This window comes from Protobothrops mucrosquamatus, unplaced genomic scaffold (assembly GCF_001527695.2).
Source record: "Protobothrops mucrosquamatus isolate PMUCROS unplaced genomic scaffold, P.Mucros_1.0 scaffold613, whole genome shotgun sequence".
Taxonomy (NCBI): domain Eukaryota; kingdom Metazoa; phylum Chordata; class Lepidosauria; order Squamata; family Viperidae; genus Protobothrops; species Protobothrops mucrosquamatus.
The window spans coordinates 761,037-776,386 of record NW_015386910.1 but is presented as its reverse complement, the minus strand read 5'-3'; the positions used below and the strand labels follow the sequence as shown (position 1 = coordinate 776,386).

The 15,350-nt window shown below is 37.9% G+C and overlaps 1 protein-coding gene across 1 annotated transcript in view; it reads left to right on the top strand.

Annotated features, from left to right (window-relative positions):
- Nucleotides 1–3,218: 3,218 nt before the first annotated feature.
- CLASP1 (cytoplasmic linker associated protein 1) overlaps nt 3,219–15,350 on the top strand; it is a gene marked incomplete at its 5' end in the record, with an annotated part of 108,507 nt that continues 96,375 nt past the window's right edge. The window contains 6 exons of the mRNA XM_015817639.1: nt 3,219–3,371; nt 4,826–4,899; nt 6,416–6,508; nt 7,051–7,196; nt 9,198–9,333; nt 11,261–11,331. Of these exons, the coding sequence (XP_015673125.1) occupies nt 3,219–3,371; nt 4,826–4,899; nt 6,416–6,508; nt 7,051–7,196; nt 9,198–9,333; nt 11,261–11,331 (673 nt within the window). The remainder of the gene's footprint in view (nt 3,372–4,825; nt 4,900–6,415; nt 6,509–7,050; nt 7,197–9,197; nt 9,334–11,260; nt 11,332–15,350) is intronic.

Genomic DNA, 15,350 nt, shown 5'->3' with positions numbered 1-15,350 from the left:
TTATAGGTAATTAGTGTATGAGCCAGTACGTCATCGATCAGTCAAGTGCTACGCTCGCGTCAAGACTGGGCATAGGTCCAAGGACAGGGCGTGACAACTTTGGCTGACTTGATCTGATTGGGCAGGAATACAGTCACAACCCACGGGTGGATCCTCCATCTCCGTGCTGAGAAAAGGCGTTCAGGTAAGACAACGCCCCCTCTAATTCAGAGGTCTCTCCAACCTTTTGGGCACCAGGCACCAGTTCCGTGGAGAAAGGTTTTTCCGTGGCCCGGAGGGGGCGTGGTTTTGTGTGCTGACTTTGCTTGTTTGTGCGAACTGGTGCTGGTCCACGGACTGGGGGTTGGGGACCCCTGCTCTAATTGCTTCTGACAATTTACTCGGGAAAAGATGTTGATGATATAACATGCTAAATAAATGAATTAACCGAATGGCTACAAAAACACTTCAACCCCTTAAAAGCTTTCCTTGAAAGGAGAAATAAAACACAATTGCAAGTTTAATCGACAGCAACAGATTTAGGGAACAAAGTTATGAAATGCTGAAGGTGACAAAGCTTTGTTTGGGTATTGTAGAAGTCCTCTTGCAATTTTTGCAGAGAGTTTGTACAGCCGAGGGTGGAGCATTATTTTTGTTTTTCCACTCCATGCATTTTTTTCTGACTTCCTGGCATCATCTCTGTTTCTTGTAATTTTATACCTTGATACGCTGATGTTAGGAAGTAAGCTTTTAAAGCAACGTAATGACAAATATATGCAAACGTATTTGTCATGGGCAAATGATGACAGCTGTTAAGATGTTCCCATTAGACTTCCCGGAGGGATGGGATGAACTTCATTCGGCTCTTTTTTTCTCTCTTGCTGGTCAAAGCAGCCCTGAAGAGATTCTCTGCTGTGGGTGCCTTTAACAACCTTCCACTTTTGCCCCTCAAAAGCTTAGAAAGGTGCACTGGCTGACTCAACTCTCCCAATCACAAGCACCTAAACAGTGCTCAAGCCTGGACTGTTGAACGCTGGGTGTGAAACTGCATGCTTAATGAATACAGGGGGCAAGGATTGATTATGCCTTGGACTTGGAAGCAGCAGCTGCCTGTGAAACAGTGTTACATCTAAGCTCGCTATGGAAAATATGAAGGAATGCTGAAGAAGCTAATTTGCAAAAGGATATGTTCCTGTAAGCAATTTTGTGTGTGTGTATGTGTGTGTGTGAAATTTCCCCCCTTCAGGGAGGAATAAAAGATCATCAAGCATTTTTTTTATTTGCTTAACTGTTATTAAGAACAGACAAAGGCCTCTTTAAACAAGGCATGTGTCTATGTAAAGCTAGACGGTCATTCATAAATGAGCTTTGTAGAAACAGAAGGAACAGCAATGATGGATGGATAATGGCTAAATGTAGGGAACTGTGTACTGTCTGGTTTAAAGTCCATTGAAAGCAGTGGAAGCAAAGCAGGTTTGGATATAGCTTTATGAAATGTGTTGTTTGACTTGCAAGCCTCTTCCTGCAATGTGAATTATTATGTAGCACTCAACTGTCATGCGGGGTGGATTTTATTCTGACTTTATAGTATAGATCTGACTGCTAGATTCCCATTTCCTCCTGAAGTGCGTGTTCAGATTTTAACCTGTTCTTTGTTTCTCTTTCTGCTCTGCACATGTGCTCTCAAAAACCTGATGCCTGGAATAGCTTAGATGGTTAACAGTGAAAATTAAGTGTGGAAATAATATAATGTTATTCAAACTGCTACTTAGATTGATTTTTTAAAATTATCACAGATATTTAAATGTCTTTTCCGGCTGTTTATATCTGATCTTTAAAAAGCAATGAGTTTTACTAGAGTATTTTTTTCCCCTTTGACTCATTATAATAAACAAAATGTGCTTCTCAAAAGAAACTACTGAAAATTGTACTTTCTTTAGTTAACCCTTCAATATGGGAAGCCACACCCCTGAGTGTATATGAGAGAGAACAATATTCTGTTCATCTGTTTATGCTATTTATTTTACTACTAATCTGCTCAACAAGGTGTTGAACAAATTAATTCAATGCTTCAAATTAAAATTATTTTGCTTTGATAAAGACCTACCTGTATAGTAATTGAACATTTCATATTGCTTGTAAAATTTTATCAGGGTCCTAAAGATAAGGTGTGATACATTTTTTCCACAAATGACAATAACAAAATTAGACTAAGATGAGCTGATAGCTTTATTTTATAAGCTACACTGCACCCTTTTATGAGTGCATGGTTTAATGATTTCATTGCTGATGACTTGCATTGAAATACAGTATGCAGAGCATGGATCTTACTACTAATAGTTCACAGAGTCACTTTAAAAAAAATCAGAGGGTGTGGTATTATGTCTAGGCCTCTATCTCCCACATGTTTCACTCATATACTGTAAGAAAGGAGATGTGTGTTGAATATGTTGTTGAGTAGAAATAGACTGAAACAAAGGCATTTGGTATGGCATCACTGTCAGCAATAAAGTTTAAAAATCGATGGATTTGTTGGGTATCACACAGACATTTATTCCCAGTGATCAGACTTCAAAAAATGGGGAAATTAGTTTTGTGAACCCTGTAGACTTATGCTTTTGATACTGGGGAGCCTTCCAAACTAGGTTGTGATATGATTGTGAGAGTTAGCCATCAGAATAAAAATATTCCACAAAAGGTCCTCATTTGAATATAAACAGCTAGTTGGAGCTCAGCCCATGTTTATAAATCATACTTTTATAACAGAGGAACATCCAGAGAAAGTAGTATTCAGTATTAGAATAAAACATTCATCAAATAGATTTTTTTAAAAAAATCAAAACATAGAAATACTAAAATGCTGAACAGAAATCCACAATGATTTAGTCTGAAAAAGAAAAATTACCAAAATAATTTGGAAATGTACATAAGGAGCAGTGGCATGAAGGTTGTTACAGATTACATTTATAATAAATCCATGGACTTGACTCAGTCTTTACATGGTTATCTTGTGAAGCCTCTGTCTTCCAATGATCATTCGAAAGCAATATAATGTATGTTTAATTTTAAGTGATTGGGTCCAGGCAGGTACATATCTCCATGTTCATATTACTGAATAACAGGTTGTGTTCTGCTGTAATATGTTATTTCATTTGTTCACATTTGCAGAGCAAACTTGCTTCAAACTGGGAGATGGTTCTAAATAACTCTATGAATTTTATGTTGTGCTTGCTTTGTAGATAAACATTTTGATGATGATGACTCTGTGGATGGGAACCGACCATCCTCAGCCAGTTCCTCAACCTCTTCAAAGGCTCCCTCATTATCTCGAAAAAGTGGGGTGGGCACTGCTCGTAGGGTAGGAGCAGTAGCTTTAGTCGCAAAAACTCCAGGTAGGTCCAGCCCTTGCAAACACCTAAACATTACTTCTTTCAATCTAATTTTTGCCTTTCCATTTTTTTATGCATGGTTGGAACAGTAGAACATAACACCACCCTCAGTGCACCTATTTGTTGATTTGAGGAACGTACTAAAAGACGTAAAATATTTGAGATTGTGTCATGTCAACAAGGATATCATCAAATACGTTTATTGTAACTAGAGGTAGTTCTTGTTGAGCAGTTGCCTCATTTAGTGAGCATTCACTGTTACAACAGTGATAATCAAGAAACTTTGCAATCAATCCTCGCATTTACAATCCGTGTAGCTCTATAAACATAGGACAGCGGAAGTAAGATCCTAAGCACAGTTGTAGTTTGTTCACCTAGCAACCAGGTTGCTGATCCCAATTGGGATCACTAAACTGACTAACATCATTTAACGACGTTGTTTAAAATGTTTAAAGAAAACTTTCTGACATTTTAATAAAGACAAATTCTTGAGATCAAATCTATATTCAGATGCAATTTTCTCTGGCTCTTCTAAAGCCAGGAGGTTTTCAAATATTAAGCTTAGTTTATGGAAATGGAATGCATTAAATCCAATGATGGGGAACTGTCAAATAAATATACAGGTAGTCTCTGACTTACAATCACATTTGAGCCCAAAAATTCATGTAGCTAAGTGAGACATTTGTTAAGTGAGTTTTGCCCCATTTTGCAACCTTTCTTGCCACAATTGTTAAGTGAATCGTTGCAGTTTTGCTAGTAACATGGTTGTTAAGTGAATCTGGCTTCCCCATTAACTTTGCTTGACAGAAAGTTGGAAAAGCTGATCACATGACCCTGGGATACTGCAACTGTCATAAATATGAGACAGTTGTCAAGCATCTGAATTTTGATCACATGACCATGGGGAAGCTGCAGTGGTCATGTGAAAAATGGTCATAAGTCACTTTTTTCAGTGCTGTTGTAACTTTGAACAGTCACTAAACGAACTGTCGTAAGTCGAGGACAACCTGTATTTTACAGTAGTACTTTCAGAAAACTTTCAAAAATAGAGTTCAATCTAATTAATGTTTTAAACTGCCTCATTCATTCTTATATATCCCAATCAATTATATCACATTTACATTAATTATACATGAATGTATACACAATGTATACACATATACATTAATACACATACATTATTTAAATAATTTATAGAAAAATTATATTCGTTTTTCTAAACGTCACCACTTTAGGTAAAAAAAAACAACAAATTCCATCTCTTTCAGGCAATATTCTGTCTTCTTTGATTGTTTCAATCTTTTCCTCAAGAAAGCCTTTTTCTGAAGACATTGCATGCTTTGCCGTTTCTTTTTCTGTATTCTTACTACAATAAGACCTGTTTTACATATAGTTTATATAAATTTCTTCCCTAACGGTTATTGTTGCCTTCCTATACTCCCTCTTGCATTTTCTAGCAACTAAAGAAGGAGCTGGTGCCATTGATGAGGAGGATTTCATTAAAGCTTTTGAAGATGTCCCAACTGTTCAGGTAAATTGCTCATAGTGTGGTTAGAAATAAAGCACACTAGAACGTCTGGGTGGAGATGGAATGCATTCTTTATAAAGACACTGTTTGGAACTTTTGTTTGCATCTCAGAGAAGGACAAAGAAAAAGGTAGTAAAGTTGATTGGATTGGCAAATCATTTCTTTTCCAATATTGTCAATGGGACAGCAGCTTAGTTTGAGACTGTAAGGCAGAACATGCCATGAGAAATTTGGTAATGGAACAGAATGAAATGGTGAGGAAACACTCTTAAATCTCAGTCTTAAGTCATGAATGATATTAAGAGTAATTGTATAGTTTCACAAGAGGCATAAAAGACACAGATTATAACACCGAGATATGTTTCCTTTGTTAATGGAAGCTGGTTGATCTAGTGGAGACATCCCTAAGCAGAAAATGGGGAATTGTTTTTCATGGATCCCTTCTTTTCTTTGTAATTCCATCCTATCCCTATCTGCACTAGAGGAGTTCTCTTTGGATCTCGTGCAGTAAAAAAAGGGACATTTTATTTATTTATTTAAAACATTTATAGACACGCCCATTGTTCAACCAGCTCTGGGCGGTTCCCAATCAAACAACAGGAGAAACATAAAATTCTATTTAAGACTATAAAACCAAATCATTTAAAATATTAAAAACAATAAAAACCTGACATTGTTAGATGAAGTTCCCATTAATAGAAGTGCACAGTTGGATACAATTCATGTTTTTTAAATGGGCAAAATTAGAGCAAATTAGACAGCTTTTATATCTTTTTCTGGGTAATGTGCAGTTAGAATATTTGGTTTGGTGTATATAATAGTAAACTAGATCATGTGGTAGTGACTACACTGTTTTCAGGAAGCATCACAGGGGAATTCAGCTGTGTCTTAGTGTCTTCAGGGACAAGTTGGTCTACTTATTCTGAGTTTAAAAATTAGGGATTGTCATGTTGCATTATTCCTTGTGACTACAACAATGAGGTTATTAGTAACTTCAATAATTTTTGAGTTTTTAATATTTTACATGGTATTTATCAATTTATTGTATTTATTAAATTGTTGTATCAGATACCAAATTTTAGATTGTATCTATACTTTGCTATTTGGGTTTTTTTTAAAAAAACTTTAACTTTTGGTTTTCTAAAAAAAATTGGTGCCTGGTAAAAGAACATTCAGACATATCCCTTGGTCCCCTTGTAACCCAAAATATGTTTGCCTTCAAGTAGAATGAAAGCCCTTATCTTTTAATGATAAGAAAGATAAGATTTCTTAAGAAAGAAATATATGCATTTGATATCCTGGATTTATATCCATATCTTCTTGCCAATGTTATGGAAAATGATTTGTCAGGAGTCCCTCTTTTTAGTAGTTTTCTGCTCCTCTCATGCATTTTTTCTGAACCATCTAATATATATTTGGAGGTGTACAAAAGATAGCTTTTATGAGGCAGGGATAATTTCTTGTAGTTCAGTGAATTCTTCTAACTTAGTAAAATAATTTATATACGTTTTCTTTACAGATTTATTCTAGCCGAGACTTTGAAGAATCCATAAACAAAATCAGAGAAATCCTGTCCGATGATAAACATGATTGGGAACAGAGAGTAGTTGCAGTAAGCATTTGATTTTATATGAACTCTTTTATGTAATATAACCTACTTGGCATGGGACTTTGCATTTTATGATATGCTAGCTAGAAGATTGGATAATCTCTACCGTGTCTGTGTATTTCTGCAAATTGGAACTTTGGAACTTCAAGACATCCTGAAAATTCTCATTTCCTATTGGAAAAAAAAAACCAAGCAAGAATTGTCAATGCTTAATTTTCAGAGCTGTAGAGGGAAGTTTGAACAAGGACACATTTTCCATGGTAGGCTTCATATTATAAGAAGTTGCCCTTCTCTTTAAGTGTGCTTCCAAGTTGGTTGAATCTATCAAGAACTCTATTTACATTTTTTAAAGTTATTTTAAATATATATATGTTAGGATTTTAACATGCTTGGATTTTAGCTTACTACTGTACCCTATCTGGAGATTTCACTGAAATGGAAAATATAAATAATACAATTTTATCACACTGACAAATCTGCACTCTACAGATGATAAGTGATAAAATAGTTAATTTTGCTTCCTATGTTCAATTTGTGTTCAACAGCTGAAAAAAATCCGGTCTTTATTATTGGCTGGAGCTGCTGAGTATGATACCTTCTTCCAACATCTGCGCTTGCTTGATGGAGCCTTTAAATTATCTGCTAAAGACTTGAGGTCCCAGGTGGTGCGAGAAGCTTGTATCACATTAGGGTAAGGATCACAATCTATATATTCTACATTATGTTAATTATTGTCTTGGTGAAACTACATCTTTTTTTCCAACCTCTTCTGTGGTAGGAGAGTGAAAGTACACTTTGTTGAATGGGTAAAGGGTCACTCCTTGCTGTAAATCTTTATCACTCTTAATTTGTTTGAATGACACAGTTTGGTTTCTGCTTTTTCTGAGGAAGGGGAGACTGGATTCTGCCCTTTTATGTGAAAATGGGAACACTTATGCTTAATTTCTGTGGCATTCTCCCATACGATTTGTGTTAACACCACGTAATGGGGCGCTCTTGAACATTCATGGGATGGGATGGATTGGGTCTTCTGACTCCCATGAAATGGTCTCTGAATCCTTCACCTCCAATCCTATGTACTCTCTCATATTCCTGGGGATAGCCTCTTTGATGGTACTGCCACCAGTCAATTTATCCTAGAGAAATTATTTCTGTCCTGGATTACTTTCAGAGAAGAGGCAAATGGCAATTTTCTTGCCTTTTCTTCAGTAGCTGATCTCCACCCCACACTTCATGGGTGGGGGCAATTTTTTCTTACCTGCCCTTCAGTCAACCCTGGGAAAAGAACTGGTAATGAAACAAAAATCAAAGACAGAAAACAAAGTACTGCAGGACAAATACTTACGAATTGAGGATCAGTGCAGGAAGTTGTTACTAAGATCTTCTCATTTTCAGTCTAAAGCATGTCTTTTATATCATTTTCATTTCTGGACAACTTGGCATTTCCATATCTGCTTATCTGAATAATCATGAAACTGAAAAAAATAACAAAGAATTATTAGGTGATAAATCCCTAATTGGTAACTCTTCAGTATTTTAGTAGTGGAAAAGCCCTTTTCCTGCCTCAGAGAAGTAGTGGGATTGCTGGGAGAAAGAAATCCATCTCTGCTGTTCTTAAAATACTCTGTTACTTTATGAATATATTTACCACTAAGCATGTCAGTGACTCCCAACTTCATGTCAGATATGTCCTTAAACGCTACAGCAATTGTCTACCCTGATATCGATAGTATGAATAACCTGTGCCACATCTGTGAACAGGATTTTGCAAAAGTTATGCAAGTGAAAAGGCCTGCTTTCTTGTCCCCTGTATATTAGTGCCATTTTGCAGTTACACTGGATGTTTGTTCAGAAGCTACTCTCATTGTTCCTTAGTTAGGGGGATATAGGTTTGTAGTTATTAATTATTTTCAGCAGGTTTTATTTGTGAATGTTATCTTGGTTATTAAGGAAATGCCCATGGATAGATGCTATGACAAATGTATATTTAAATAATGCGATAGCTTGTATTTCTATAGAAGTAGGAAGATGAAAAACAAATTAATCGCAAGTATCTTTAGATAAACCAAACATTCTCCTCTCTGTTCCCCTCTCCTTGTTATAATTGAGAAATGTTTATTGGAACTTCAAAAAATTTCACCATTACTGGCATTTCTGTAGCCATTGTTTCAATAATTCAGTGGCAGTTTCTGTCTTAGGTGCCTGAAAGCTTTCCTTAAATCTTATTTTATAGGATTTAATACTTTGTCTAGGTTCAATCAGAGTTCAGGGTGAAAGTTCAGGTATTTCATTTGCCCTGGCACTTTCATTCTCTACTGCAGTTTGCTGGAAACACTGATTTTAAGCAAAAGGCAAGAGGGATTGTTAATAGCAGCTCTAAAATTCACAAACGGTAAGGCAAGATGGAAAGCGTTAGAGAAGGTCTGACCAACTGACCAAGCAGTTTAATAATACCCTTTGGCCTATCCATAATAGCTTCACAGTGATCTACTCGAGACTGATTCCTTGTGAAAACTGACCATCATCAAGTATTGGGGGGGGGGGGGACGACTGAGAATACTTTGTCAACACAGATGCTGTGTTTGTAATTTATTGTTAATTTATAGACCGTGAATATAATAGTCTTGCCTAACTGCATCTTGGCCTAACCTCCTCTTTCATTATTGCAATCTGTTTTCTTGTTTTATTTCAGACATTTGTCATCGGTATTGGGTAACAAGTTTGACCATGGGGCAGAAGCCATCATGCCAACAATCTTTAATCTCATTCCCAACAGTGCCAAAATCATGGCAACTTCTGGTGTAGTAACTGTGAGGTTAATTATTCGAGTGAGTATTGCTCAATGCAGATACAAATTGTTCTCCCATGTACTCCTAATGAGAGCAGCAGAGGGATGTAATAAACATGAAAATCAGTCCAATTAACAGGCTTTTGCACAGAATCTTAAACAGGCCTTATAGTCAGCATGAGAGATTCACTTACTGTTTGTCTTGCATCTGTGTTTGTGTAAACATTACCAGACTGGAAATTCAAAAAACTGAAATTAAATTGTGCTCTCTGGATTGTTTTCTTTCTAGTCTGACAGTGATATATTCTACAGTTGTTACTTGTTAAATACCGATGAAGAGTAGGATACATCTGCTGAAGAATATATATATATATATATGTGTGTGTGTGTGTGTGTGTTAAAAGCTGTACAACGACACTAGAACACCAGGAAGAGTTAAAACCAAAAAAGTTTTAATAAATATTTAAAAACCTAGCTTTCGTTGAATATCTATCAACGTCATCAGGGTGTATGTTGGTCAGTGGGAGGGCCCCTCCCACTGACCAACATACACCCTGATGACGTTGATAGATATTCAACGAAAGCTAGGTTTTTAAATATTTATTAAAACTTTTTTGGTTTTAACTCTTTTTCATGGAAAGAGTATTAAAAGGTTATTTGGCTGTACCTGCAAATCACAGCATGTGAAAATTCTTCTAAATTTTTCCATTGATTTAGTAGAATGTTAGTATCCTACTGGCCACAACTGCACTATTCTTTATGTGGTGTGCCCAAAAAAAACCCAACAACCCCTAAAGTAGATTTGATTGATTTAGCTGATATATAAATCTGCTTCATTTTTTTAATGTATGCCTTTAATATCCCATCATTATATTCAAGCACATATTTCTTTAGTATCTAGTAACTTCATTTCTACCACATTCAAAATTACAGTTTGAGGTCCTCTTTTGGAAGATGACTATAAACTGCATCCTAGGTTTTGGGGTCCACATAGAGACCAGGACCCTACATGCATTCATTATTTAATTGATCTCATTGGCAGTAATAGTCAACAAGGAGCATTAAGCATAAATATGTTTATGGTAAAGTCAAAATTCTAGTTTGATATGACATGCAGTCAGAATCTTTTTTGGAGATGCAAAATTTAAAAAAAAACAGCTGGGCTTATTTATGAATTGTTAGTAAAGTATGATTCAGAAAGTGAGCAAGCCTACATGATTAAGTAGGCACAAAATTTAAATAGAACAATCAACATGCAACAATCAGAATATCAGTGAAAGAAACATATAAATCATACATTAAGTTTTATACTTAGAAAAATTAGTATAAGATGTTCTGGTGATGTTTTATTACTGCAGTACTGATTACTAAAATAAAAAATTGGTTCTCTTAAAAACTGTTGGAAATTCAGTAAATAGCTTGATTATTTTTCATATTTGTTGGCCGTGTTGTAAAATCCAACTCTGGAAAATAATTTGTAACAACATGAAACACATTTTTAAGGATTTTTTTCCCGTCATCCTGCAGTTTTTAATTAAATATTATTAAGCCTTATATTTCCATAAAATATGCTCAATTAGCTCTGCACATGGTAAAAGCTGCAATAATTCTTTATGCTATTCACTGGAGATTATATGGAAGTATGCTTTGATATCAAAATTAACTTCAGATTTGAAAAACAAATTTAACAAAATGTGGAAGCTGTGAAAACAGAACTATATTCCAAGACCATTTGCTTTTTTAAAATTTGAACTTTCTGCTCCTAGCAATATAGTAGGCACATTAAAAATACATTGATTTGCTTGTTTTGAAAAATGGATGTTGCTAGCCATGGAAAAGCGTGATAAGACCAGCTCTGGTATTACAGATCTTTGTGAGCCTGCTCAAGCTACGTTCAATGTTTCGATTTGATAATCAGTTTGTGTAAACTATTGCTTTTTACATTTTGCTTTTTTTTTATTCCCTAGCATACACATATCCCTAGACTAATTCCCATCATCACCAGTAACTGTATCTCCAAATCAGTTGCAGTTAGAAGGTGAGTTACCCATCTATGGTCTGCATTATAACATAAACAATTATATGTTATTATGAAATAATTATAAAAANTTCTTTCTTTCTTTCTTTCTTTCTTTCTTTCTTTCTTTCTTTCTTTCTTTCTTTCTTTCTTTCTTTCTTTCTTTCTTTCTTTCTTTCTTTCTTTCTTTCTTTCTTTCTTTCTTTCTTTCTTTCTTTCTTTCTTTCTTTCTTTCTTTCTTTCTTTCTTTCTTTCTTTCTTTCTTTCTTTCTTTCTTTCTTTCTTTCTTGAGGGCTTTAGGGTTATTGATAGAAAGATTGCTATTGTTAATTAGTTTTTGAGCTTTGGAATCATCCTGATTCTGACCAGCAGTGATAGATGTGGTGGAAGAGGGCCTTTTTGTAATCTCCATTTAGTGAAGAATTGTCAGACCTCTAGTTCATGTCTTTGTCATTACTGAGCTGGACTATGCAAATATTGGCAGCTATTTTTAATGACTAAAAGCTATCAATATCAATCTTTCTTGCTTCCTGTGCTTTTGCAGATATAAGCAGAGCATACAGGTAATTCTCCTGTGAAATCCCCAATAGTATTGATCCACACACATTTAAAGAAATGTCTCTTTTTCCCTGATTGGGTAGAGGACCATTTTCAGACCAACCTGTTTGGGAATATTTCCCCCCCCCCCTTCTTGTTTGGTCGTTTTGGACTCATATCAGCCCCTTCTGTTTTCTTGGCAACATTTTTGGTTTGCCCTTGCCTTCATCCTAGGGCTGAAGGAGTGTAACTGGCCCAAGGTTACCCAGCTGACTTTGTACATAAGACCTCACAGTCTCCTGCTTTTTAGTCTGGTGCCTTTAATTATGCCACCAAACTGACTCTCGGGAACATCAGGTAACTGCAGAGCAAAGTATGATTCTCACAACTCATAAAATTATCTGCTATATCTGACTTCCATCTCCCATTCTATTTACTCAGCTCTGTCTACCAGTGTTGTGGGCTTTTCTTTTCTTTGATGCACCTCTTTGGTATTTATGTTGACCATATCACATCTGGTAACTATATTTCAAAATTGTCATCTGTAAATCTTGCACAAAGTTGGCTGTTGGCCAGAGGCTGTTTTTCCCCCCAGAAAAATTATGCACGCAGCACTAGATAATTCCCAAGAATAATGCTGCTGTGTGCACTTATCTCTGAAATTAATCTGCTTAGATGAATAGTCATATCCTATTTATTGTTGTTTTGCAATTCTTAGAGTTCCTACTGGGGTTGTTTTGATGCATCATCCGCTTTTACCCTAAAGTAGATTTAATTTCATTTGTTATGCTTTTTGGTTCCTTACTAAGAACTGAATTGTCCAGGACATTTGTAGAATTTTTACATGCTTCCCAACTAATTCAGGGTATTATTGGGGAATAGGGTAAAACCTGCTGGTTGTTATTCTTTGTCACCTACATTTGCAACAATTTTGTATCAAAAAGCACATTAAAGTAGAAAAATGCCAGGTTTTGGCCTCGGGTTTTGTAGCATTCGACTATAAAATTCCAGATTTGTATCTTTATGATATTTGCTGTCACCTCTCATTCAGCCTGTGCATTTCAAGAATTTTAAATAAAGGCAACTATTTATTTTATAAGTAAATACTTACAAGGAAACATAGCCTGATTTACCGTATATACTCGAGTATAAGCCGAGTTTTTCAGCACATTTTTTGTGTTGAAAAATGCCCCCCTCGGCTTATACTCGAGTCAGCATCTCGAGAACTGAGGAAAGTGAGTACCATAGTTGTTTTTCTCCAGCACTGGAGATGGAGGATCCACAGAATGGGTGGAGACTGTATTCCTGCCCAATCAGATCAAGTCAGCCAAAGTTGTCACGCCCCGTCCTGGCTCCATTTCCCAGTCTTGACTTGATCTTGCCCATGGACAGGACGTATAACTCTGGCTCATAGGTACAGTCTAGGCTTTTTTGTGGAATCCTTCTTTTCCCTTTGCTGGTCCCCTTTAAATAATTAGGCTTCCCTTCCTTAACAATTTTGGCCCAAAAATTCTGCCACTCCTCCTTTGCAGCTCTGTAGTGGGGGGAGCAAAGAATAATAGGAAGCCGGAAGGGGGTCCCTTCTCTCTTCCCTCCCCCCAGGAGCTTTAATATCTTAAGCAAAGGTGGGAGGAAAAATTTTCGGGTCTAACGGCTGTTAGACCCCAGGATCCCTCCGGAGCTCGCGGCTGCGGCGGCCGGCGGGGCCATAGGGAACTGATCAAACACCCCTCAAGGCTGTAGAAGCGAATTTCTACAGCCTTTTAAGCAGCGAATTGGCCATTTCAACCTCCGATCAGCCATTTACGAGGCGGATTGCAGTTTGAGTAACGGGTGCATTCCGAGCTGTTTGGGGATCGCAGCGTGAATTAAGTAGGTCAGATTCCTCTCGGCACTCCCTAACGGCCCTTATTCGCACGCGCGGCCGCCATTTTGAACCGCGCGATCGAGGCCGAACGGAGCTTGTTTGGGCTGACTGAAGGCACAGCCCCAAGCAATTTTAGATTCCCAGCTAGTTGCGTTGGAGCTCAGTCTTTTCTAGCAAAGGGGGTCTGTTTTTTTCCATACTGAGAGCGAGAATAGGTCCGTTGTTCGGACGCGGCCGCCATTTTGATCGAGGCCACGAGGCTCAGGGCCTCCTCGAAGCTCGAAATCGCGGCCGCCATTAGGCGCGGCCGCCATCTTTTATACGTTGAGAGGCGGCTTGCTGACTCTGGTCTGCCTTAAGGGTGAAGGTCCTCCTCAGCAAGGCATTGTAGGCTCTAAACAAGTGAGCCAAGTTATAATTCAAGGTTGTTCCTCCAGTTAGGCCCCAACTCTATAGGCACCGACCATTCATTCAGAATACAGTGAACACAGTCCTGACCCACACTGAACTGAATTAAACATTGATAACTCCTAATTACAATTACATTCTCAAATTAGCATTCTTCTTCTTAGTCCTGGTGTCTCCTACTTTAAATTAGGCCACATTGTCGCTTGGGCTCGAAGGTGTACCTTACTGTGCTCCTGCATTTGGGCCTCAGGATACTAGGGGGTCCCACAGAGCCCCTATTATTATCCTACTTGAGCAGAGCGGATTCCAGGCATACCCACTGTGTGTCTGTTCTGCCCGCATAAGAGGTCAGCTGCTCTTACAATTGTGTCCGGGTTTCCAGACGTACCCATAGTGCGCCTGTCCTTCCCGTTGACTAAATTTCTCTTGATAGCGGGGGGTCCCCACGAGTCCCTGTGTTATCGGAGAATGGAGGCTACTGACCCTCCATCGAGGGGTGTTGTCCCCGCTTCAGCGGTCCCCTCAACTTCTGCCCAACCTCCTATGGAGGAATCCAATAAGACCTCATCCAAAACTAAGACCAAATCCGCTACCAAAACCTCCAAGAGGGCAGAGAAACAGGCTAACAGGAGACACCAAGCCTTGGAAAAAGAATTCTCTAGGGCGCAAAAAATTGCTAGAATGGATACTCCCCAAACTGAGGATCTGACCTATACCCACATGCCACAGTTATCAGCTACACGTACACAACAGGGAACTCCGGAAGCTACTTTCACCCCTACAGCAGCGGGGCTTCGTCCAATTGAGTCTCCTTCCTTACCTTCAGAGGATCCATTGAACCTATTAATTGCACAGGCGGTTGAGCGCGCACTTAACGCAAGGGCCGCGCCTCCTAGACCGATAAGTAGTGATCATCTGTCCATGATTGATCAAGAACCTGAAGATCAGTATGCGCCCTCCTCACCTTCTGGATCCTCGTATTCTGAGGGTGTGTCCCTTCAGGCCCAAGGAAATGAACAGGAGTTTCCTATGTCTGATGAGGAGGAATCCTCCACTCAGGCCCCCCCATTCAGTGGTATGTTTAACCCTTCCTCCTTTGTGACCTTACTCCGCAAGGCCTCATCCACAGCTCAACCCGGTGCTGAGTCCTCTTTGTCAACTGCCACGGTTTCTCCTGACTCAGAATTCGATCCTAACTTTACTGAGCCAGTGACAACCCAACACCGGA